The 23,095-nt window shown below is 40.0% G+C and overlaps 1 protein-coding gene across 1 annotated transcript in view; it reads left to right on the forward strand.

Annotated features, from left to right (window-relative positions):
• Positions 1 to 23,095, forward strand: part of ANKH (ANKH inorganic pyrophosphate transport regulator) — a 97,052-nt gene that overhangs the window by 62,651 nt on the left and 11,306 nt on the right. Inside the window, exons 3-8 of the mRNA XM_053944616.1 lie at positions 1,777 to 1,895; positions 2,986 to 3,069; positions 5,462 to 5,632; positions 6,219 to 6,353; positions 9,351 to 9,443; positions 12,978 to 13,073. Coding sequence (XP_053800591.1) covers positions 1,777 to 1,895; positions 2,986 to 3,069; positions 5,462 to 5,632; positions 6,219 to 6,353; positions 9,351 to 9,443; positions 12,978 to 13,073 — 698 coding nt within the window. The remainder of the gene's footprint in view (positions 1 to 1,776; positions 1,896 to 2,985; positions 3,070 to 5,461; positions 5,633 to 6,218; positions 6,354 to 9,350; positions 9,444 to 12,977; positions 13,074 to 23,095) is intronic.

Consider the following 23,095-nt stretch of genomic DNA (forward strand, 5'->3'; position numbering starts at 1 on the left):
TGAAGAAAAGTTGGAGTCCTGGTTTAAAATTCTTCCCCAACCTTCTTCAAAAGGAAACAAGGCTGGGAGTGCCTCAGGAAGATAGCAAAGCAACTTGGGATTTACTGAGTGAATTTGGAGACTGTGAGTCTAACAGTCATAGTTCAGGTGAAAGACATACAGATAGGGACCAGCATAGGGAATGGGGGAGTTTTTAACATTTTTAGTATCTTTTGGGTAGTCCTGGTTATCTGGAATGAGGCTTGTGCTTGTTCACAGTGCTGTCATACCACCTTCTTTTATTTTACTATCTTGTTTACGCTGTCTTATTTGGGCTCAAATAGTCTTTTCAGTTCTGTTAATCATTAACTGCTGTATCTCTAAGCCATCACAAAATAATGACAACTTAAACTCTTCTTTAATTGCTTCCAAATATTGTTTACGAGTTATGAAAGGCAGTTTTAGGCTAAGAGGATTGAATCTGATGACTAATGTTAGCATTTGTCAATCCAGTTATGAGACCTGCATTCATGAAAAGGATCTCTCCTGAAATTCCCTATATGAAGATTTGTACAAAGATAATAGGGTTGTTACAAATGGAAAATTAGATAGATGTTCACATTTGAAATAGTTAACTTAGAAAATACACAAGTAAGAGAGAACTGAAATAAGGTTCCCCAGACACAAATAATTCTGCCACTACTTGCCTTGGGGGAGATTGGCCTTACAGCCTAATAATTCTTTTAACAGCTATTGCAAGTGTACAGAGGAAATCAAGTAATGATGTGCAGGTGTAGAACATAATTTTTAAAAGTTAAAACTGATTTGGATTATTTACCTCTGCACATTATATTTGTCTCCATAGTCCAGACTCCAGTCACAGCCTTTGTTATTCCTGGTTATTGGGAGGATTCTGGGGTTTTTAAAATAGCTGGATAACATGGGTACAAACAGATTTGTTAAGCAGCTCTGCAGAGAGCTGTGTGGGGACTTCCCATGTCTGTGCAGCCTTCAACCCAACACTTTGTGAAGAGAGGCCTGGAAAGAGAGAGTTGTCCAACTCTAAAAGTTGTCTTGGGTTGAAACAGGACAGTGAAGAACATGCTGGCAATCAGAAGTGGGAACACCCCGATTTCCATAGGTGCCCTATTCTGACTTGTGGCTCTGGAGGTGCTGGATCTAGATAAGGAAGGAACCTAAGGCAGGTCAAGGCTGCCCAGGAACTGCACAGCAAAGCACAGTGTCCTGACAGGTCCTGGCAGAGGTGGTCATTAGGCAGAGTAAGGGAGAGACATAATGAGTGTGATTTGTTGCATGCCATCACAAATCACAGTATCCTCTTAGAGCTTTGTTCAGGTTTACAGGTAATGTAATGAGAATGCAGTGATAATAGATGGTTTCAGCATTTATAAGGCACTATATCCCATGAAATACACAATGCCTGGTGAAAAAGCTTTTCTAACAAAGAGCCTTGATTTAATGAAGGAGCAATAGATTTTGTGGAGTACCAGTGTGTTCATTTAGCAAACAGATGTGGCGCTTACTATACTCATCTCCCAATCCAGCCATTTGTTATCACGCCTCTGCCAAAGGTTACTTTAAAAAGAACCATGAGACCACTTCTTAGTCATAAACAGCAGCTGGTGAGGCTGCAATATCTGAAGCCCTTGCAGCTGTTTGCTAAGTGGATGCGTGTCTGAGCTCCAAGGTATTACAGTCTTTCAGGTACTTCTGAATATCTCACCCAAGAGTCCATATGCAACCTTTGTTTTTCATTCTTATCTTGTTTCCCTACAGCATATAGTGATTTGGGGTATTACATTATTAATAAGCTGCACCATGTGGATGAATCAGTGGGAAGTAAAACTCGGAGGGCCTTCCTTTATCTTGCTGCCTTCCCTTTTATGGATGCCATGGTGAGTGCCTGATTCAGAACTGAAATTTAATTTTAATGCTATGTTTTTGTGACCTTAGTTCACAAACTTTGTTACCTGATGGGAAACTGAAGTATGCAGAAGTAAGATGTGTCCTTTGCAAGCAGTAATTCTGTATATACCTAGACTCATCTCCTGCTATATGGAGAAAGCATCTGAGTGGACTTTAAACACCCAGAGATTATGACAAATGTCAAAAACCTCAGCTGCCTTGTCAGAGTTACAGTATATGCACGTTGGAAAGCACTGGTCATCTTGTGATGAGCTGCACTGGTTGTCTGTATGTGACCTCATTCTGATTTGTGGTGAAAGATTTGGATTTGCCATGCATTCCCAGAACTGCAGAGCTCACAAGGAGTAAAATCAATAATTTCTCAAAGCAAATTTGTCAAAAAGATATTTCTTACCATCAGTTTTTACAAGCAAAGCTAACTTCAGTGTATCTCAAATGCTTGGGAAGAGAGCCACACATGAGGAGAGCTGCTGCTTCCCAGATCACCAGGCTCATTGCTTGTGGCAACATGAAAATGTGGCAGCTCTCTTTAATGCCCCTAGCTGTGTGTAAAATTGGTAAAGGAGAACCTTCTCATGCCAATGCCTCCATTATTTTCTCATCACTTTGTCTGCTTGAAACAGTCACTGACAATAAAAAGAAGTTGGATCATTAAAAAGAAGTTAGTTTTCTTTTCCAGACAGGACTCAGTATAACTCAGTGGGTCAATGAATATTACACTTCAGAGGTGCATCCAGCGGGTGAATGATTATTTATTAGATTATTTTCTATGATAATTTATCTGTGCAGCATCTGATTTGTGAAGGGCTGCTTTCTTACTGGATGTGCTCAGAAATTTCTACACAGTCTGTAAATTTATCCCTATTCTCCCTGCCAGCCTGGCAATGAGGAACTCAATGTAGCAGTACTTTCTCTGCTTTAATGGCTTAATGTTTGCCCAAGCTCACACCAGGTACTGCTGCAGGTTGTTTGTGTACAACCAGAAAACAGCATTCTTGGACCTGAAATCATTCACAATATCATAATCACTTCCCAAACTTTTCCCTGTCTTTTTTTCAGGCATGGACCCATGCTGGGATTCTGCTGAAACACAAGTACAGTTTCCTGGTGGGATGTGCCTCCATCTCAGATGTCATAGCTCAGGTAAAGGCTCCTCATAGAATCACTGTTTCCATTGTGTTATGGACCAGATGCTTTCCTAAACAGGAACTCTCCAGTACAGAGAGTCTCTCTGTGCCTTCTCTCTCTTCCATAAGCAAGATACCAGAGGAAGTAGTCTTGTGTGCTGCCCTCTGACTGTTCATCATGTGAAGCCTATTTGCTGGCAGTTGTGGTTTAGGACAGTCTCACCTGACTGGATCAAGTCAGTTCCCAGGGCTGTTTGGCTTAGGGTCACGTCCTGAAGCACTTCCACAACCCTGTTTCATAATGGCTGATAAACAAGTTCTGTATGTACACGTGTACATTTGGGGAAAAGAAAGGTCAGGCAAAGAGACCATGGGCTGCTATCAGTCCTGAGGCTGAGAGAGTGCTCTGAAATAGATCTTTCTCTCTGTGTACATTCTCCCCAGCACTTTGCACAGTTCCAGTGAAATCCTGAGCTGGAGGTGAAGGCATGATTCTCCAGCTGACCTGTCAGTTTTGCACGTGATGTCTAATCCAAGGAAATGCAGTGTAAATCACCTTCTGAGTACTTGTTACTCTTCCAAAAGGTGAAGGCTCAGAAGTGCTCCAGAAAGGTCTATGGTGATAACCCCTGGGTGATTCAGAGAAGACAAAATGTTTTTTGAACTTTCAAAAGGGATCTGTTAACTATCCTGTTGCTTTGTATTAGGCACACTGAAAAAACAACATTCATACACACTATGTTGTAGCATTTAAGAGCCAATATACAGCCCTCATTTGAAAGCATATAAAAATATTAGTAAGTGAAGAGTCCCAGCAATTGTAAACAGTTGCTGTACTGCCCCATTACCAGCTGTATGGTGTAATAACTGGATAAGGAAGAGGATAAAACAGTACGACATCGAAGGAAATTTGAAGTCAGTGGCACTCAGTTCAATTTTCCATTGCATTTTCCTTCCACTAAACATAAGGAAACCATAAACCAGGTTGAACGATTCAGTCAGTTGCTACTCTGTATTTGTCAGGTCTGCCCAACTACAGTACTGCACTAAATCCCCAGAGATAATACCAATTACTGCAAATGACCTTAACCCTCAGGGTCTGCTCTTGTTCTGATGTGACCTACAAAGTTTCCTGACCCTGGGTGCGTGTCAGGTCATGCACAGCTAAATATAGAAACAAATTCTTATTTTGGCCATGCCCTTTCCACAGGGGTTGGTGAGTGGGGTGCCAGGGTTGTGAAGAATAAGACACCTGTCATCTTCTCTCAACAGAATACTACACAGAGCAAGAGCAAATCCGGAACACAAAAAGTTGTGGCTGTAATAGCCCAGAACTCTACACCTACATGTGCACCCTACACAGGGAGTAGGGGCACAGGCAGTAGCCACTTTTTCTTGAGTAGCTTCATGTGCACACTCTTTGTGGCTTCTGTTTACTGAAAAGTAATGTTCTTGTATACTTGAAAACCCTCATAAGCACTGTGGCCTGCCTCAGGAACATTTGCAGAGTGTGGTTTTTATTAACTACTTCCACAGCTCTAGCAATGAAGGAGAGAACCTGCACCTGAGCAATGTGTATTTTATTTCTTGTAACTCACTTGAATACCAGCATGTCCTGGCAGGATTGTCTTGGTTCTCCTCTTCACAGCACCATACACAGTTGGCTTTTCAGTTGTGCCCCCCATCCAGAGTCATTTGAAATTTAACAGGCATTTCATCCACTCTATACTTAACAAAGAGAATAATATCACATTAATCAGTTCCTTTACATTTAAGGATTGAGCATTTAGTCTTTAAGAGGTTGAATTATGAACTGTTCATTAGCCTGAAAGTTTCCATTTAATTTACATTAATGTGGCACTCAGCTGAAAAGCAAGTAATGAAATAGTGAAATTTCACTTGAAAAAAGTTGAAAATTAGGTTGACATACGACTTCCTGTTCCTAAATGTTGAAGTGAATATTTTAAAAATCTGTCTTTTTAATTGTCACTACCCTCCCACTCTGCCCAGAAAAAAAAAAAAAAAAATAGTAGGGCTTAGATGCTGACCCTAGAAGCATGTCTCCAGCCTCAGTGTGTATCAGAATAGCACATTCTCCTGGGAAGGGTGACTCTCAGCCACATGCTTGCTGTCAGACCTTGCCAGACTTTCATGCCAGCCTTCTCCTATTTATGGGTTCTACTCTGACACCTGCCCAGCCTTCAAGTCCTGTTTCACAGAGTCTGAAGTTAACTCTTGTTCTTTTCATGTACATGACCAAATACTGGGGGATCCTGACTAAAGTTTCTATAGATACTCTAGCCATGCAAGTTGTTTCAGATTGACTTAGTAGGAAACAGACAGGAGATGCATTGGCCCTGGAGAAGCACACAGACAAGTTGTTAATCATCTGTTTGTTTTCTCTGCAGGTTGTTTTTGTAGCCATTTTGCTTCACAGTCACTTGGAGTGCAGGGAGCCTCTCTTGATCCCAATCTTGTCCTTATACATGGGAGCACTTGTCCGGTGTACCACGCTCTGCCTCGGATACTACAGGAACATACATGATGTTATTCCTGACAGAAGTGGGCCTGAAATGGGGGTATGTCTTCATGCTTGTGTTTTTTTGAACTCAATAATTTAACTTGGGTTTTTTTGTGTTACAATACTGCGTTAAAACCACTGTGCATGAAGGGCCTTCTCTCTGTCCTGTGGGAAAAGACATTTTCAGTTAAAGAGGCGTGGTAGAAATTATTCCAGCAGCAGCACACATGACACAATGCCTTCCATGGTATGGATGTGTCTGCTGAGGACCTCTGTACCAAGCTGTAAGACAGCACAGCATGAACTATGTGAACACCTTAGTTCATATGGAAAAAGATACAAACATTTCTCTTTTTCTTCAAATGTCATATTGTTTTTCATGTAGCTTTGTCTGGTAGGCAGAACAAATTATGCAGATAGATACCTTATGCATTATTTATTGAGATCCATGACACATCTTCTTTTGAATCAGTATTGCTACCATGAGTGAAAATATTTTAGGCTCCTCATATTGAAAATTATTGAAATGAATGTACCAAACCGACAATGGATGGGAAAAGCAGAAAACCTTTCTCTGTGCTTTTGGTCCTGTGCTGCATGTTTTTTTTCCAAACACACTTCATTTTTTTTGCCCTGTGTTGCAGGGAGAAGCTACAATAAGGAAGATGCTGAGTTTCTGGTGGCCTTTGGCATTAATTTTGGCAACTCAGCGAATAAGTAGGCCCATTGTCAACCTTTTTGTCTCCCGGGACCTAGGTGGCAGTTCTGCAGCCACAGAGGTAAGAAAGGCAGTGCTCTCCATTACTGCAAATTATCATTTCCATGGCATTATCTCTGAGCTTCTCTCCTCAGCCAAGCTGACCAGAAAAAACTGTCTTAAGTACATTTCTGTTTAGTGCTCTTTTTATGCTTGCAAAGAAGATTGCTTGGACTCTCACCATGGTCTCACCATGAGCCCTTCTGCCAGGTCTACTGGAACCTCACCCTCAACCAGACTAGTAGAATTTTTCACTGAACAGTGTCTACATCCCAGGTTTTCATGTTCTTCACATAGGTACATATAGTCTGGAGCATTTAGATCCCAGAAATTTTAGAACAGTTGACAGTAGCCCTATGTCCTACTCTTTCCTGTCATGTATATTTTATGGCTTTACAAACTGAAATGAAACTACTGTTAGCAATCAGTGCATCACACAGAAAACAGTGTAGAGATATAAAAAAGCATATATTAAAAAAAGATTTGCCTCCTGGTCGGGATATGAAATGTACCCTGTTTCTCTTGAGGAATTTCAGATTACTCCAGTAAGTCTCCTAAGTCTCCAGTAAGAGCTGGTGGCAGACAGATTTCTGATTGTGATGCAGAGCCTTTACCAATGCTCAGCACAAGCTGACCCATTCTCTTAAGAAATCTGGGGGGCTTCTGCTGCCAGTTTCGTACAAGGATGTCTAGATGCATATAGCCATAGGATAAACAAAGCTGTAAGATACTAAATTAAGAGCAAAGTTCAAAGAACTGCTGTTAATTTGTCATACATGATACAGTGTATTTCACTCAGGAGGTGGCAGAAACTGCAAATAAACAGCTGTGAGAAAAGAACTTAGGAAATTTAACGCTCTTACATATGTGATTCAGGGATGAGTCTGTGTGTTAACAGGGGTATCCATACAAGGGGAGCCAGAGGTTAGCAAAGATAAGTTTTGCATTTCTTAGTGACTTTCAATTTTAGATGCATCACATTTCATGGCTAGCCAGTTTTGTTGCTATTAGGTTGACTCCAAATACATGTCACAGCTGGGGATTTACTGGCAGTTTTACACTAACAGTAATGGTCACATCCCAACTTTCTCTGATTTCTGAAATAATTGCCTTTGAAAAGGGAGGTGCTGACAACACTGATTACATCAGTGTTTGGAGCATCTGTATCCACAGGACTTTTACAGGTCCCCTATTCAATAGTAGCAGCAGCTTTCACTGTAGGCAGGGAGTCCCTGTGAAGGACTAGGCTGTAACGTGTTCATGAGGACCACAAATCCACTTGCACTGTCCAGCTCCCTCTGCTTTTGTTTGGACTGCCAGCACAGTTGTGGTGATTGGGCTACCCCTTTGGTGGTGGCTTTCATAGGGGCCTTTCTCATCTGTCAAACACAGGTGCTAGACATTTAGGAAAACTTTCATGCATGTATATTGGAATAACACTAATTGAGGAAAAATGCTGGAAAAAAATCATTGCTAAAAACTTAATACTTTCATCCAATCAGAATCTAGCATACACAATATGGTAGTGAAATACTTTTTTCTTGAACAGGTACTGTGTCTTTGGAGTCTTTTTGGATTTAACAATGAAAATAAGCAAAATAGCTTTTATATTCCTTACTCAATTTAACCTAGTTAGGTTTCATACAGATGGAAATTCTGATGAAAATACAGTAATGGGAGGGTGTGCAATTAAAAAGGCACTATCTTAAAATTCCAATTTGTTTTATTTGAATCAATTACTTTTTCAAGGTACATTAAACATTATTAACGCTATTATTAGCAGGGAAAGATCTATACCACTATCTTCCTCTCATGTTCCACTCTCTTTTTAAACAGCACAGGGCACAAATTAGCTTGCTACATGGTCCTGTGTTTGTACAGATCTTTTAACCAAGCAAAGACAGCAGTTACATTTATAATGGGAAAATGGGCTCAGATAATCAAGAAAATGTATTTTGAAAGTTTGGGAATGAAACAGAAACAGCAGTAGTTTAAAAAGTTATTTCTTAACACTACCATTGCCGGATGTAAAATGAATCAAAATGTGTGAATTGTAACAGATCTGGACCTCCAGAAAAAAGGCACCCAAGTGCTTTGATTTCTAGAGTTAAGAGAGTCAGGCAATTCTCAGTGCAGATGCATACTTCAGCTCTGAGGACCAGAAAATTTGGAGTGACAGTAGATTTACATGTAGCCACAGGAGGAGCTCCTAAACACCCTTCCTACATGAAGGACATATATTTGGACTTTTTTTTCAGCAGCCAGAAAAATTACCAAAATATTTCATACATTAATAGGAGGAGGAGCTTATGTCTTTGATAAACCTCTTGGACTGTACTTATGAGAGAGTAAAAGGACAGTGAATTGTTAACATTTCAGGCAGTGAATTGTTTCTTATAATAAAAATGTTCACCTGGAATTATTTTTGTCTGGTATTCATTGATGAGCACCAAAGTGGGGAGAGGTAGATTTTCTTTGTCTCGTAAGTGCCTCCTGTCTCCAAGCAGTCAGATTGATGCCCAAACTCAGTCAGCCACTGAGATCCACTGATTTATAGTCTGTCTTACTTGAAGCTATTTTATTTATGGATAACCAAGTAAAGTGTATATAAATTGAAATTATTCGATATGGTCCAAAACTACTGTGAGCTGCAAGGCATTCTGCTGCTCAGGTATCTGTAGGTAAAATAACTCAGGAGCAAAATGGGAGGAAGGTGTTGGGCTGGTAAGGGGTGCACCACAGCTCAAGTTAACTACTATCTCAGAGTATCAGAGTGATGGTTAAATGACAAAGCTGACTCAGGTAACTTCATGGCACAAAAAAATTTCTTACGCTTAAAATGCCAGGCCAAATGACTGCCATTTTGATGGTCTTCCTGAAACAAAAAGCTTCCAGTCCCTTGTCTCATTTTGCATTGTGTCAAGGTCAATGTGGTGATACTGGTGGGCAATAGCACCCTATGTTAGTTTCACCATTGTGTTTGAAGATTTGAAGTTCATATTTCTCTGTCTATTCGTAGGCAGTGGCGATTTTGACAGCTACATATCCAGTAGGACACATGCCCTATGGCTGGCTAACAGAGATCAGAGCTGTATACCCTGCTTTTGACAAGGTGAGTGTCCCTGTTAGGGCTGTCATAAATACCTTTTGTGGGGTTTTGCATGTGTGGTCCTCCTAGTTCTCTCTGTTTGTTGTTCCACTGATAGGTTTTCTTAACATCTAGTTAAAATTAATTGGCTTTTGGTGGCTTCAAGCTGTTGTCCAATTTATGATTTTAACCTTAGCTCTTTGTTACAAGGTATTAAGCTGTCTTTTGGATAGATAGGTGCTGTATTTTTAGGGATTAAAAAATCCTTGCTATGAGATAGCTACTTAGGTAATGAAGTGATTTCTCACTAAGTGTCATCACTGAATGAGCAAGCTCACGTCTCCACTCTGGATTTTATGGTATCTCTCAAGTGGGTTTGGGTTCATTTGCTTATGTTAATATTTAACAAAGGGTGTTAAATAGACTGACACTAACACAGATAACAGGCATTCTTTCAGTAGTACTGACTTAGCTGACCAAGGCTATGAAGAGTTTTGTTGGTAAATCATGTAATTATGTAAGAATGCAAGGACTGCTCCTGGAACTGAGCACAGAGCAAAAATTAATTTTGTTTAGTCTCTTTTTTTTGCGCTGATTTATCACTGGTACTCACTAGTCCATATGTTATCAAAGAACAGTCCTGTCCTGTGACTCTGGAATTCAAATGCCAGATCCTCTCCTTCCCTTTATTTACCAATTAGTAACTGAACTTTCTGGTTCCAAATACTCATGAAAAATGTTTGTTTTCTCTGGAGTGTATTTAACTGGAGCAAGCCCTGTTTAATGTCATCCACCATATTTCCAAGGAAAATTTAAAACCAACACAAAGTCAAATCAATCATAACTTCCTAGCCTGCCTGTGTACAACTAAATTGACTTGTCAGATAAAGTACCACACGTAGGCTTTCTCAGAGGCCATGCTGCTGAAAAGGAACTGCAGATGCAAACCCAGTGAATTGCAAGATAAAAATAGTTTGGGACAGGAAACTCAGGAGCTGCTAACCTCATTTGATGCAAGCCACAATCAAATGCACTACTGTCAAGCAGTAGTAACAGCAATTCAGACTCCTAAATTCAGGTCTCATTTAGCTGCTGAAAAATACACTGACAACTGCAGTGGTGACAGGATTAGACCATGATTTTTCCATTTGTTTATTTCAAGTAAATGGCCTCTCACAGGGCTCTTGTGGGACAATGTGAGGAAGAAAATGCTAGGCTAAGGCACAGACGGGTGCAGTTTATCTAACTGCTGGAAAAGTACTCATGGGAATTTTAGTTCCATGTTTGAAGAGCAATTTGTAATAAAATGCACAAAATGAGGTAGCAGTAGTATAAAGTGTATCTCATCCTGGCAACCATATGTGTAAATGCCTTCACTGTACTTTTCAGACAATAAATACCAAACCTGAAACCCACAGTGGGTTTTTGGAGATTGCTGTGAGAATTGCTTTTCCCTTGGTCATGCATCACCTTGTGTCACTGTGCCTTCCAAAAGCTTTGTTTCCTTAACATAAGTCTTTCTCAGAAGAGTCCAGATAGAAACACTTTTTTATTTCTGGATCCTGTAGGGTGTCCATTGTGATTTTCAGATGCCAAAACAGTATGTTGCATGCAAACTCCCATTTTCTTTTGTCAGTTATTCAGGAGGCTGGCAATGCTGATGGCCATCAGAAATACACTGATAGATGGGATTTGAGATGCCCCTCTTCAGTGGTTCTACTGGAGAAGTCAGATTCTTGTCTTCACAAGGGAAATCATTATCTCTCTTCACATTTGTAAGAGAGATGCAGGGTCCTACTTCAGCCTTTAATGAGACTTTGTGTCCAAAGCAACGCCATGACCTAGCAGTTACATTCAGGTTAAGGGTTACTACTGACATTTTGGAAGAGAGCAGGCATGTGCTAGTTCTGTGCTCTGTATGCTATTTATATGGTGATAATGCCATTGCTCTTAATGGACCCTGCCACCTGACTCAGTGCAACACCAATTGTGAGATTTGTGAATGCTATTTATCTGATAACTAGATGGGAATTCTTTTTGCTCCATAGTGTTTTGTTCTGAGAATGTAAGGTGGAAGAGTTACGACCAAAGAGTATGTGGTCAAGAGTTGGAGCAAAGGGCAGAGTATGGCAAGGGCAGGGATAGCAGCAGGGAGGTAGGACCAAATGAGAAAACTTATTCTTAGCAGCCTTTTTGGGTGGCTTGATTTGAGTGTGCTTTATTTCCTCTTTGTTATTTTAGGTTTGTTAGAAAGTTGATCTATGCAGCAAAAAGTTCATTTAAACAGTGGTGAGCGATGTAAGCAAAGCTTACCCTCACATCTGTGAAAACTAACAGCAAAGCAAAGTATTTCCTCAGAAACACAATTAGTAGTAAGAGATGCATGAAAAAATGTTTATAGGGAGTTTTCATAACCTGTTCCCAAAAAGGTCAGACCAACTAGCTTCCTGCTTTAGGGTCTGGGTTGCCTACATCTTCAAGCACCCAAACTTCCAAGCAGGTATTTAGGCAGGAACGTGGGGCTATCTAGGTGCAATTGCTGCACTGATCAGAACAAAAGCCTTAAATTGCAAAATTCCGTCAAGCACCTGAATGTGTGTGGAGTAATGTATGGTTCACAGTGCCCCACTCCCCAGTTGTATCTGCAATAGTTCTATTTCTCCTACAAGTAACTCCAGTAGAGAAAGCTGACTCTGTGACAGGTACTATTCTAGCCAAGTTACATCTAGGATGTATAAATGTACATCTCATGGTACAGGTTTTATCAACAGGTGCACAAACTTGTGTATCTCAAACAGTCCCAAGGCAAATGCAATAGATGACCTAACTGACTCTTTCTTAAGGGCTCCTAATGGTAACCTGCTTTGATATCCCATCCTCTTCTTCACAGACCATTTAGTTTGGTTTTATGTGTTCCCCAAGGGCAATTTTAAATCTTCAGCTTCATTTGCTATATTAGATATATGGAAGAAGGCTTTTGTTGTCTTAAATAAAACTTTGCCGCCATGTGAGTAACAGAGCCCATGTTCAAGGTGGAACATCTAATAGTTCTAATTATGTTCTGTTCATTAAACTGCATTAATGGATCCAGCTGTTCCAGAAGCTTTATTTATATTACCTGCTTGTCTAATTGGATCAGTAAGGATGCTTGCATTGGTGATTTGGTACCAATTTGTGGTAAAAGGGAATCAAATCCAGTTTTTTCCTGTGAAAACATGCCACAAACATTAAAATAAGGTTAAAAAAAATCATGTGGCGTTTTCTTAGAAGGAGCTACCAACCTTTTTCAAAGCTGAATTTGTTAAATAGGACTTACTCTTCGGAAAAGTAGGGAGATTACTCAGCCCTCAGTGACTGTAGCAGCAGTTGCAGTCAGTTTAAGAAGAAAATGTTCTGTAATGGTACAAAGTACTCAGAAAGCTCTAGGTTATAAAGCAAACAAGCCAAGTCAGACACGGACAGGCACAGACAGTTGGGTCCAGCACATGACCCTGGTGCTGCCAGCTCCCGGTAGTCTGGAGCCAGGCTAATGCTCGCTATCTCTTTCTCTTGCCCTAGAATAACCCCAGCAATAAACTGGTGAACACCAACAGCACCGTCACAGCGACACATATCAAGAAGTTCACTTTTGTTTGCATGGCGTTGTCCTTAACGGTAAGAAACCTTTGTTCAACTCAGTGGTTTTCATCTCAACCAGAAAATTGTCTCCTCTACCTAATGCTAAAGGCGCTAGCAGTTTAAGAAAGGTGAGTTGTCTTGTGAAGCTGTGTTGCTTTTATCTGGAGAAGGGAGTGTGATCATAGTATTGGAGTAACAAGAAAATCAGCTGTCATTATTTCAGGCTAGATATCTAAAATCAGGCTAGATATCTATAATTTTATTTTCACTACTTTTCATTTCAAATCAGCCTCCCATGCAAAAAGATATCAGAGACCTGCTTTTCTTTTCGTCTCTTTTTGTTTTTTTTTTCAAATGAACAAAACTTCAGGTAACCATGTATCAAGAATGTAAAAGAATGCATTTGTGTCACATGCAGTGGGATGGCAGCCTGTCCCTGAGCATTTTTCATTTACTGTGAATGGTGAGAAAGGCAGTACGGGTTGATCCTGCAGTAGCTGCTGCCTGCTGCCTCTCCTGGCACTGGGCTTTCATGGGGGGGTATTTTGATGCACATTTGTTTTGTTTGCTCTCAAAATTAACTAAAAAGGGCAATCTCGGAGATGGTACTTACACGACTAAAGGATCTAAATCTGTGTCCATGCTGGGAAGCATTTCATGGGGATGATTTTCAGGGGGAAATTTTGCTGAGCCTGCCATATTTCAAGATGACCAATTTGCACACATAAATACAGTGCATTTTCCCCAAGAACACTGTTTCTGCAGTCTTCTTAGCAACAAACAGGCAGTTGTGGAAGAAAACTGCAGCTGGTGGGAATCGTAGCAAATAGTGGAGCAGATGACCAGGGTAAATCCAATGTCTGTTTCTATAAAGGATGGATTTATATTAGTGCTTAGGGTCAGGACATCATCTCTACACAGTACCTGCACTAGAAGGACAAAAGAAAAGGAGAACCTAGAAAATAAGTTTTTCATAGAAGTCCTTCATTATGCTGGAAAAGTACTTTGGAAATGTGGCAATTGTTTTAGGATACAATGCTCAAAGTCCTACAATTGAATCTACTCATACTCCAGACAGGTTCACTGTTTACCCTCAGCATTGCCTACTTTCGTGGGGTACCTGGTTGCTTTGGAACTCTCTTCTCCCTGCATTCACAAATTTACTATTGAGTATGGGAGCACTGACAGAATTTCTCTCTCCCCTTCATTTTAGTGTATAACCTTTATGTCTAAGTTGCAAATGGTTTATGCATGAAGAGAAACTAATTTATGTCAAAGAAAATGTTACAGCACACAAGCCAGAAGTATTTGTAACCATCTCCACCCCACCTGAGAATGTGCGATACAGAACTCTCTGTTATTTCACAATTAAAAATGAAGCAGTTCAATCCATCCATAGCTGAATTATATTTCTTCTGCTCTTTGTTTCCTATACTTTTTCCCTAAACAGCTAGAACTGGCCACCATCAAAGACAGAATTGTACGAACCAATGTGGCATCTCCTCTGTCTTTTAATTTCCTTAAGCTTGACCTTTTTTCATGTGGCTTAGAGACCAACAGCTCTTGCTCTAACTTGTATTTCCTACAGCAAGAAACAGATGTATGCCTCCACTGAATTGACCATTGTCTGGAGACTTTCCATGAGACCCTAGCTCTCGTTATCTACCATCACATGCCTTGAGGTTTTCTTTTGTGTCCTGTTCCAGACCAAAGTTATGGTCTCTACAGCTGGAGCTTCCCTCATAGTCTGTCAGTGTTGTTACAGATCCACAAAGGGGAAAGCTTTCCTTGTTCTAAATTGTTCTGAGAATACTATGTCAATCTCAGAGTTTTCTCTGAACTGACTGTATTCTTAATCCCCCATGATATTTACCAGGTTACTCTGGTTCTGATAGATTATGAGCTTTTCACGTTACCATCACTATCCTCTGCAGAGAAATTTTTAATCATCTCAATTAGCTTTTGTTTTGTGACTTTCTGGGATTTTGTACGCAAAAGTTCTCATTTTACTTTCAAGGGCAATTCTTTCATGAGATCATCATGAGAGATCGGCTCACAATGAAATTCCAGAAACACTTTTGAGGTCCATAGCTTTTCCTGTCCCATTTCTATTTTTGCCTGATAGTGACAGATTCTTAGGATTGCTTGTCAACAGGCAGAGCAGAAAAATAGACATGAGCTCTAAAGATTCAGTTGTATTCAAAGGCATGAGCCTGCAAATGCTTCAGCACACAAACTCAGCAGATGTTGGGATGACTCATGTTAATGTGTGCCACAGGCTCTAGGGAAGTAGACTTCAAATTTGCCTCTGTTGTGGCCAGGTGAGCTCCCATGGCCATTGGTGATAGCTGTGTTTTTATTCAGGGGCTCTACTTCAACAAATGGCAGTCGGACTAGTCGCATCACAATTGGTACCATCTTGTTCTTTCAGGTCAGAGGGAAGGGCTCCCAAATTGATAAGACAAAACAAATCCAGTACTTAGACATGTCATGTAAAGGCATTTTACAGTGGATGATCTGTAGAAGGATTCCAGAAGATGTAAAGATAAAGGAAATCCATTAACCACTCAAAAAAATAACAGTGAAGCTTTAAGTACAAGCAGCAGCCATGCAGGGAAGTATCTTCCCAATGTAAAACTTTGGGAAACTTTCAATTATCAAAGACATACTATTTCAGTAGAACTGGGAGAAAAATGTCCTACCTCCTTCCACTGACCAGTCATGCCTGTACAAGAAGTACTGCAATCCTACTACTGCAACAGAAACACCTTGTCACTGTTGTTGGTAGTGACAGTATTAGGTCAGAGTAGAAAAAAGGCATAGTTTTGTTAAGAAACATAACTTCATGGTTTGTTTAAATCCTTGTGGGATCTGAAAGGCTACACCTGAGCCTTTCCAGGCTAACTTTGCAACATGCACATGTGTTCTGTCAAGGATGATCCTAAGTACTGCCTCATGGCTTTTAAGCTGCTATTAATGATAGGGTATTAAATCTGCTTCTTAAAAAAATGAGAATTAGTTGTATTGCTCAGTGAAAAATGTGTAGACAAGCTGTTTTATTTAAAGGCTTTAAGTAGAAGCCATTAAACTCCTGATAGGTAAGACAGCTGTTGTGATTAGTCACATTGATGTGCTTTTTGTTGTAAGTAGGGATTCCTTCCAAAGCCATGTTTTGTGACTGTGCAACTGAACGTAAAATTTGTGTAGCAGAGGGAAGGGACTCAGCTGTAGATTTTTTTCCATACAAATAAAGGACCATTCTATTTTTTAAAAGTAAGTCATGCTTGGTAATTTACATGCAGTTTAAAGGGTGTTCATAATACTGTTTGCCATTATCTGTTACTTCACTGCCATTAAACACTTCGGGAAAAATGCTTCTTTCCATATGTAAGTAGAGATACTGCTCCAAATACCAGTGCTGCTGCCATTGCAGATCAGGCTATTGAAGAACTAAACATTTTGGTTCAATGCCGTTTGGATGGCCCTGCAGATCAGCCCTGAGGTTGCTGCACAGTTGTAAACTAAGGGAAGACAGACTCAAGAGAAAAGTGGTACATCTGTAGCCCATATCCCTTTGGTTGGGGGATGTGTCAGCCTCAGTACACTGTAGAAATCCCAAAAAAAATTGTCTAGATGCTAATTTACTGCATTTCTCCACTGCAGCAAAGGTTTGTTCTGTCAGGGGAGAGCACTCCCTCACATATGAGCTGTGCATTGAGGGGCAGGCTCTGTGAGAAGCAAGCTACTCAAAGGAACCCTGCCATACACAGGGGAGTAATAGCAAACAGGCTGTGCTTTAGCAAGGGGTTTTCTTAGAACAGTGGGAGTGTCTCTGAGCTTGGATACCAGAGTGCAAAATTCAGGGATTTTTCCAAGGCAGCCTGTGATGGGCACACAAATTACCTTTCCCTCTCTCTCGTTCTTTTTCTTTTTTTTTTTTTTTTTTTTTCAATTTTCTCTCCATTTACCAGCTTAGCTCTTTTTTAAGTCTTCTGTGATGACACAGAAGTTGCAGTCAATTAAGATCCTTTTCTGTGGCTAATGCTTAGCTGCTGGCAGCCACATGATTAGTGTTTGGTCATCTGCCTCTGAACTGCAAGGCTTTGCAGGCTGATTTCACATCAGTTGTTAGTGCTGCTGTACAAAAGTAAGAGAGGCCTCCTTTGTGAGGGCTCGGGCTGCTTTGCTGCAACCACTGCAGCTTCATCTGCATGGCCACAGGCGTGCCCTCACACATGTCTGCGTGTGAGGCCATGTGCCCTGAGCTGAGAGGCAGCCATTGATTGTGCAGGCAGCACTGGGAAACTGGGACAGTCAGCTCACTCAGGGGACTGGCAATAGGAACATGCACATCTCAGAATCATGCTGGAAGGCAAGTCATGTCTTAGTTAATGCAAGGTCTAAGCACCCTCTTTTTAGTAGCTACCGCTGAGGTAAAAGCATGGCCAGCACCAGCTCAGCGTGGCTGGCAGCAGATCACTGCATGGGGAACATGCAGGGTGCTGGTCAGAGAAAGCAGCTTCTCAGAGAGCACTGTGAAAGCGCTCGAGCTCACTGTCACTGAAAGTGACCCTGAATAGTCTGCACTATTTACAGCAGGGAGGAATCAGTTCTTACAGCAGTAGTTCGAGAACTGTGCAATTTAGTTCAGCTGTGTCTTCCAGCAGCCTGAGCTGGGACAGGCCACAGTGTTTTTTGGGACACAGTTCCAAATACCACCTCCTGTTGCTGCATGGTTCACGTTAGCTGAAGTGTTAGCAAGGCACGTGGCCAGTTATCTTCATATTCTCTAGTGTTCTGTGGCTTACATCAGGTTTTCCCTTCCCAACAAGACAGGCTCAAGGTGCCAGGGTGACATGCTATGCGCACCACGCCGTGTTCATCCGTCTCCAAGCTAATGTATAGCAGGAGAGCTGCACAGCTCCTCAAAGTTTTAACATGTGTTCTATTAGAACAGCTTGAAGCTCTTTCCAGCTATTTAAAATGAATTTCAATCCTGCTTTGATTTTTTTTTAAATGAAGATATGGTTATGGACAATTGGGGAAGGTAGTAGTTTTCATGAGTAAACAGACTGATTAAGGGGAGAAGCTAATTGTATAGAATGCTGTTTTATATTTAATTAGCAAACACTGCTTAAGAAACAAAATCCAGATGTTCAGTTTTGGCCTGTGATTTTTTCATTCCTTTCTATTCCAAAAGAATAATGACAAAAGATAGAGTGGAGAGAAAATGTTCACATTTACACTTGTGTGTGATATATGCAAGATTTATCAATTTTATATTTACTTGTTACAAACATACTAATGAAAACTTCAAATCTCTTAACAAATAAATTAAAAGAACCATCACCATGAAGTTTCAATGAAAGTGAAGGTTCAGGCACTTAGGCTGAACAGATTCATGTGCATTGTGTTGCGGTAACCAAAATCAAATTCCAGGTCACCTTCATTAGATTTAAATCTCAGTGAAAGTTTAAATGTAGTGTACTCAGGAGCAGACAGCTGGTCAGGTTACTGGCTTATATGCTTAACCCTGAGAGTTGAGTGTGTGTGTGTCAATACATGTCAAAATGTCACCTACTTCACAGTCAGGGTTGGTTTATTGACTCCTCAATTATGTTGCTCATAATTGAGGAGTCTAATAATAACTTTAAAATGTTTCTAATACTAGTAAAATTATTTTCTATTTTATTTGTTAGGTTATCTCTTAGATTCTATAAATAAAAAGTTAGATTTAATTTTTTTTTTGTAAATAGAGTGTAGTATTTAGATTCATAACTTGTTCTTTTGACAGAGGATTAAAAAGTACTGATTTCTAAGGACTCCTGCTGATGAGCAACTGTAGTTTGAGGAGTTACTACTGGCAAGTTTGTTTCATTTGCTGGTAGTTATCAGTCCCTTAGGAAGAGCAGCACCTAGACTTTTTGTCAGCTCTCCAGTGATTATAACTTGTAGCACAGCAGCATAAACTACCATCACTTGGCAGTTATATTCATCTCATAGATTAATGTATAATGTATGTACCTGATAAGCATGTCATCCTACTCACTATCATTCTGAGTGATATGATATGATGATATGATATGATATGATATGATATGATATGATAGTATATTATTATTATAGTATATTATAGTATTATTATAGTATATTATAGTATTATTATATTATATTATATTATATTATATTATATTATATTATATTATATTATATTATATTTATTATATTATCCATCAGAAGGTTTAAGGTGCAGCATTTAACCTGCTTGCTTGTGTATATTTTATTTCCCCCTGACCATGGGCAAAAAAGAGGGACAGATGCTGGGAATGATAGACTTGCAAGATTCAATAGAGGAACCCCATCTCTATCTGAAAAGAGCAGGGTGAGGTCCACAGTCACACAGTTTCTCTTGCTGGATCCCTGTGATGGGATCAGTTTCAGTCTGAAGAGGGGAGGAGGAAAGTCTTTGTTCCATTTGACAGCAGTTTACTGCAAGCCATCCCATAATTTTCCTAATTCTCAGTCATCATCTGCTTGGTTATGTTCTGCAATTAATCATCAAGCACCTAGAAGATGAGAAACCCTGGATAAAGAGCAAGGAAGCCAGTGTAACAGGGAAAATTCACTATATGAAAAAATGAGAAGCGCAGAAGACAAGACTCTGTAGTTGCTGCTTCCTGCTTAATTCTGTCAGAGCTAAAGTCAAACACTGTGGAAGAGCAACAGCTTGTGTTTCATCCAGGCTGAAAAACCTTGTCTGTTTAAAAGACAACTTGAGATGCCTGAGCTTTAGGATTTGGTTATGCCAGATTAGGAACTGCCAAGTAGGTACTGGCTGCTGACTCTTCTGTGCAGTTGATCAGCAAGGCTCCACCAGCCAGTGAAATGTAGCACTGGCAGATAATGTTGGAGTCAGAATGAATAAAGGAAGAATATTCATACCAACTCAGTGTATTATTGCAATAGCATTGCCTTATTGACTTATTCCCTGATGCTGTGCAAACACTCTATACTCAATAGTTGTTCAATTTCCAGTTGAACTCAGCAAATCATATTTCCCAGCCTTAAGTCTGGCAGCTGATTCTTCCCATGAGGGACACCAAAGACTGTACAGTTTTCATAGGCCCATTTGCTCTCAAATATTCAGTCTGTAGTGTAATAAATATGCCATTTCATATCCCTTTCTGCACTTAAAAATAATTTAATTTTCCACCTGATAAACTATCCTGTGTGAAGTTCTTACATGCATTAGAGTGATGTATTTGATATTTTCAACTATTCTGTCTGCTAAATAATGAGACATAAAGCAACTCTTGACAGAAGTTAAAGGAGAAAAGATAAAGAATTCATTGCATCTCTGCAGCAAGCCTGACTGCTGGCCTACTAGGTACCCTTAGTTTGCACTCAGGATAACATGATTTAGGCTTTCATGTTGAAAAATGGCAAGGAACATGTTTCCATTTCACTGAAATCTTTTGAAGGTAGAAGAGGAGTATCCATAGCATGAAACAACTGCATGACAGATCCCTGCAGTGCACAGCTCCCACTGAGTCCAGGAGTCCCACGGTCTTTAGCCACCATGAATGCACGTCCTGAGCTGCAGTAGCTAGAGAAGTATCACTTCGCTTTCTTTCCAGCTTTGGAGATGAAAGGCCTGGAAGGCCAAGAGACAGAAAATTGCATTCAGGGCCTGACCCGAGATTAATTTTTAGATGCCTTAGGCAGCTTCACTGTAGCCAGAGGGTATGCAAAGGAGTGTTTTAGAGTTTGCCACAAGCAGTACATGTGAACACGTTTTCACAAAAATGTGGATAGTGTTTTTCTCCTTTCTGAAAGAAAATAAGGAAGTCTTAAGTGCAGGATTTTAGAGTTTTAATAATAATTGATTTTTTTCAATGCATCCTACAATGTCAAATTGCAGATTAATACTGCCAATCCTCATTCCTCTTCCACATAATTTACAGCAGTAAAATTTTATAGTATATTGTCCAGTTCATCTAGGTTAAAGCAATGGTGGATCCTCCCCTGTCTAAGGTCATACTTAGAGCTCTCCTGAACTGGAAATTTTTCTGAATATCTCCTTTTCTGCTTGTGAGAATAATCAATTACCCCTGAAGACCTCAGAGTAGCTACTGTGGTGTATCTCCATTCCTGGTATTTGTTGCTTACTTTCAGGAATACCTTTTTATAACAAAGAAGAGTTTATTCATGGCTAGCAACTCTTTAAGAAACAGTACAAACCATATTCTTCTCACAACTGAAGTCCTGTATAGCTTTATTTAGCCTTCTCTGTAGCCCTTACTCCTGAGTTTAAAGCTAAATGAAAGAAAATGGGACTAGCTGAGTTGGTCAGAGTGCTAACAATGCCAAGGTTGTGGGATCAATCCCTCTATGGGTCATTCACGTAAGCGCTGGACTCAATGATCCTTGTGGGCCCCTGCCAACTAAGAATATTGTGTGAGTCTATGAAATGTATTTAGGAACTATATTTTGCTGCCATCATATCTACCTGTGGCATTCAGTGTCAGAAGTTGAAGCCATTGCAGAGACCACTGGATTTGTGTTCATTTTTTTCTTAGCTTTTATTGGCTGTCTTTTTTTTGCATCTCTACATTGCTTTATTATCAAAGGTTACAACCCGGCTTTACTAAAGTCATGGCAAATTTGGACTGAGAGACAGTAAAATCCGCAGGAATAAATGTCACAACAAGAATCTGGTCATTCTCAGGGGACAACCCCAGCTGCTGACCACGCCAATATTTGAAATTCCCTGGGTGACAGAGTTCAGTGTCCTTATCTCTTGTGAGTATATAAAGAAAGAATATAAAAAGCACAGATAACTCTCCAAACTCCTCCAACTCTCTCAAATCTTACTTCACCAATGGTCTCATTACAGCCTTATTCTATTGAAAAGATCTTACAAGTCTTATCAAGAATATCCATACTTTAAAAAAACAGCAGTAACTTTTAAGACTTAATCTGTTTTATTTTGACTTTACTTTTGTAGACCATATGAAGGTCAAGGACAGCTTTTAGAGTAATAAAAAGTCATCTACTCATCCAGTGGAGTAATTTGTTTTGACTTCTTTGATTTTGCCCATCTCTTAACTCCAAGAGTGTTCTTTTTTAATCTTCAGGCTGCTGGCACAAAAAATAACAGTTGGAAAATGGCATATTGGCAAAGAATAACAATTGGAAAATGGCATATTGGCAGATAGTTGCTCAAGAAGCTTTTCACCTTTTCAAGGTCAGATTTAGTTCCCATTTCAGTAAAAATTGTTTCAGACACGAATGGAAGCATTCCTGCCTGCACAGGAAGATGCTGGACCACCAGAGACAGACTTTATGAAATCCTCCCAAAGGCCTTGTCCTATCCATGGTACTGCATTGAGCCTTTGTCCTGGAACAAAGGTTTTTTGTTTGCTCCAGTGAGGTGGAGATTAATGTCTCCTTCATGATTGTTCAGGTTTCACACAAAGGGTCTGTTCTGTATGAGTGGCTGGAGCAGGCAGAAAAGAAAGCATCAAAAATTGTCCCTGCAGCAATGTTTCTGCTCAAACTCCATGTTCACAGTAGGAAGAGCAGCAATGGGAGCAGAAAACTTGGGACAGAAGAAAGTTACTAAATTGGGAGATGGACAGTTTTGAAAAAGAGACCAGAAAGCTGACATTTTTGGTTTATTTAGGCTTTTTAGAAGTGAAGTAAAATATTCTTCTTTCTGTCAAAAAATTAAGCAGCATAATTAATTGGGAAGATACAATGACTACCTTAAACAATTTAGTGACCCAACCCAGCCTGGAAAATACCACCTAAGTACTTTCAGCAGTAGCTGGGGAGAAAGCAGATGTGGCATTGTGTCAATGCTATCAGAGCATCAGTGAATTGTGCAGCTGCTGTACATGCCTTTATTTCTAAAGAGCATAGTGCTCTTGTAACTCTGGAAAGCTGGGGAAGGTGGGGGGAAATTTAGATATCTATAAATCAATTATTTCAGGAGGAGATATAAAGTTAGAGGGTGTTCCCATAAGCAGGCTCTGGTTCCCCTGCCACTTGACAAA

This window comes from Vidua chalybeata, chromosome 1 (genome assembly GCF_026979565.1).
Source record: "Vidua chalybeata isolate OUT-0048 chromosome 1, bVidCha1 merged haplotype, whole genome shotgun sequence".
Taxonomy (NCBI): domain Eukaryota; kingdom Metazoa; phylum Chordata; class Aves; order Passeriformes; family Viduidae; genus Vidua; species Vidua chalybeata.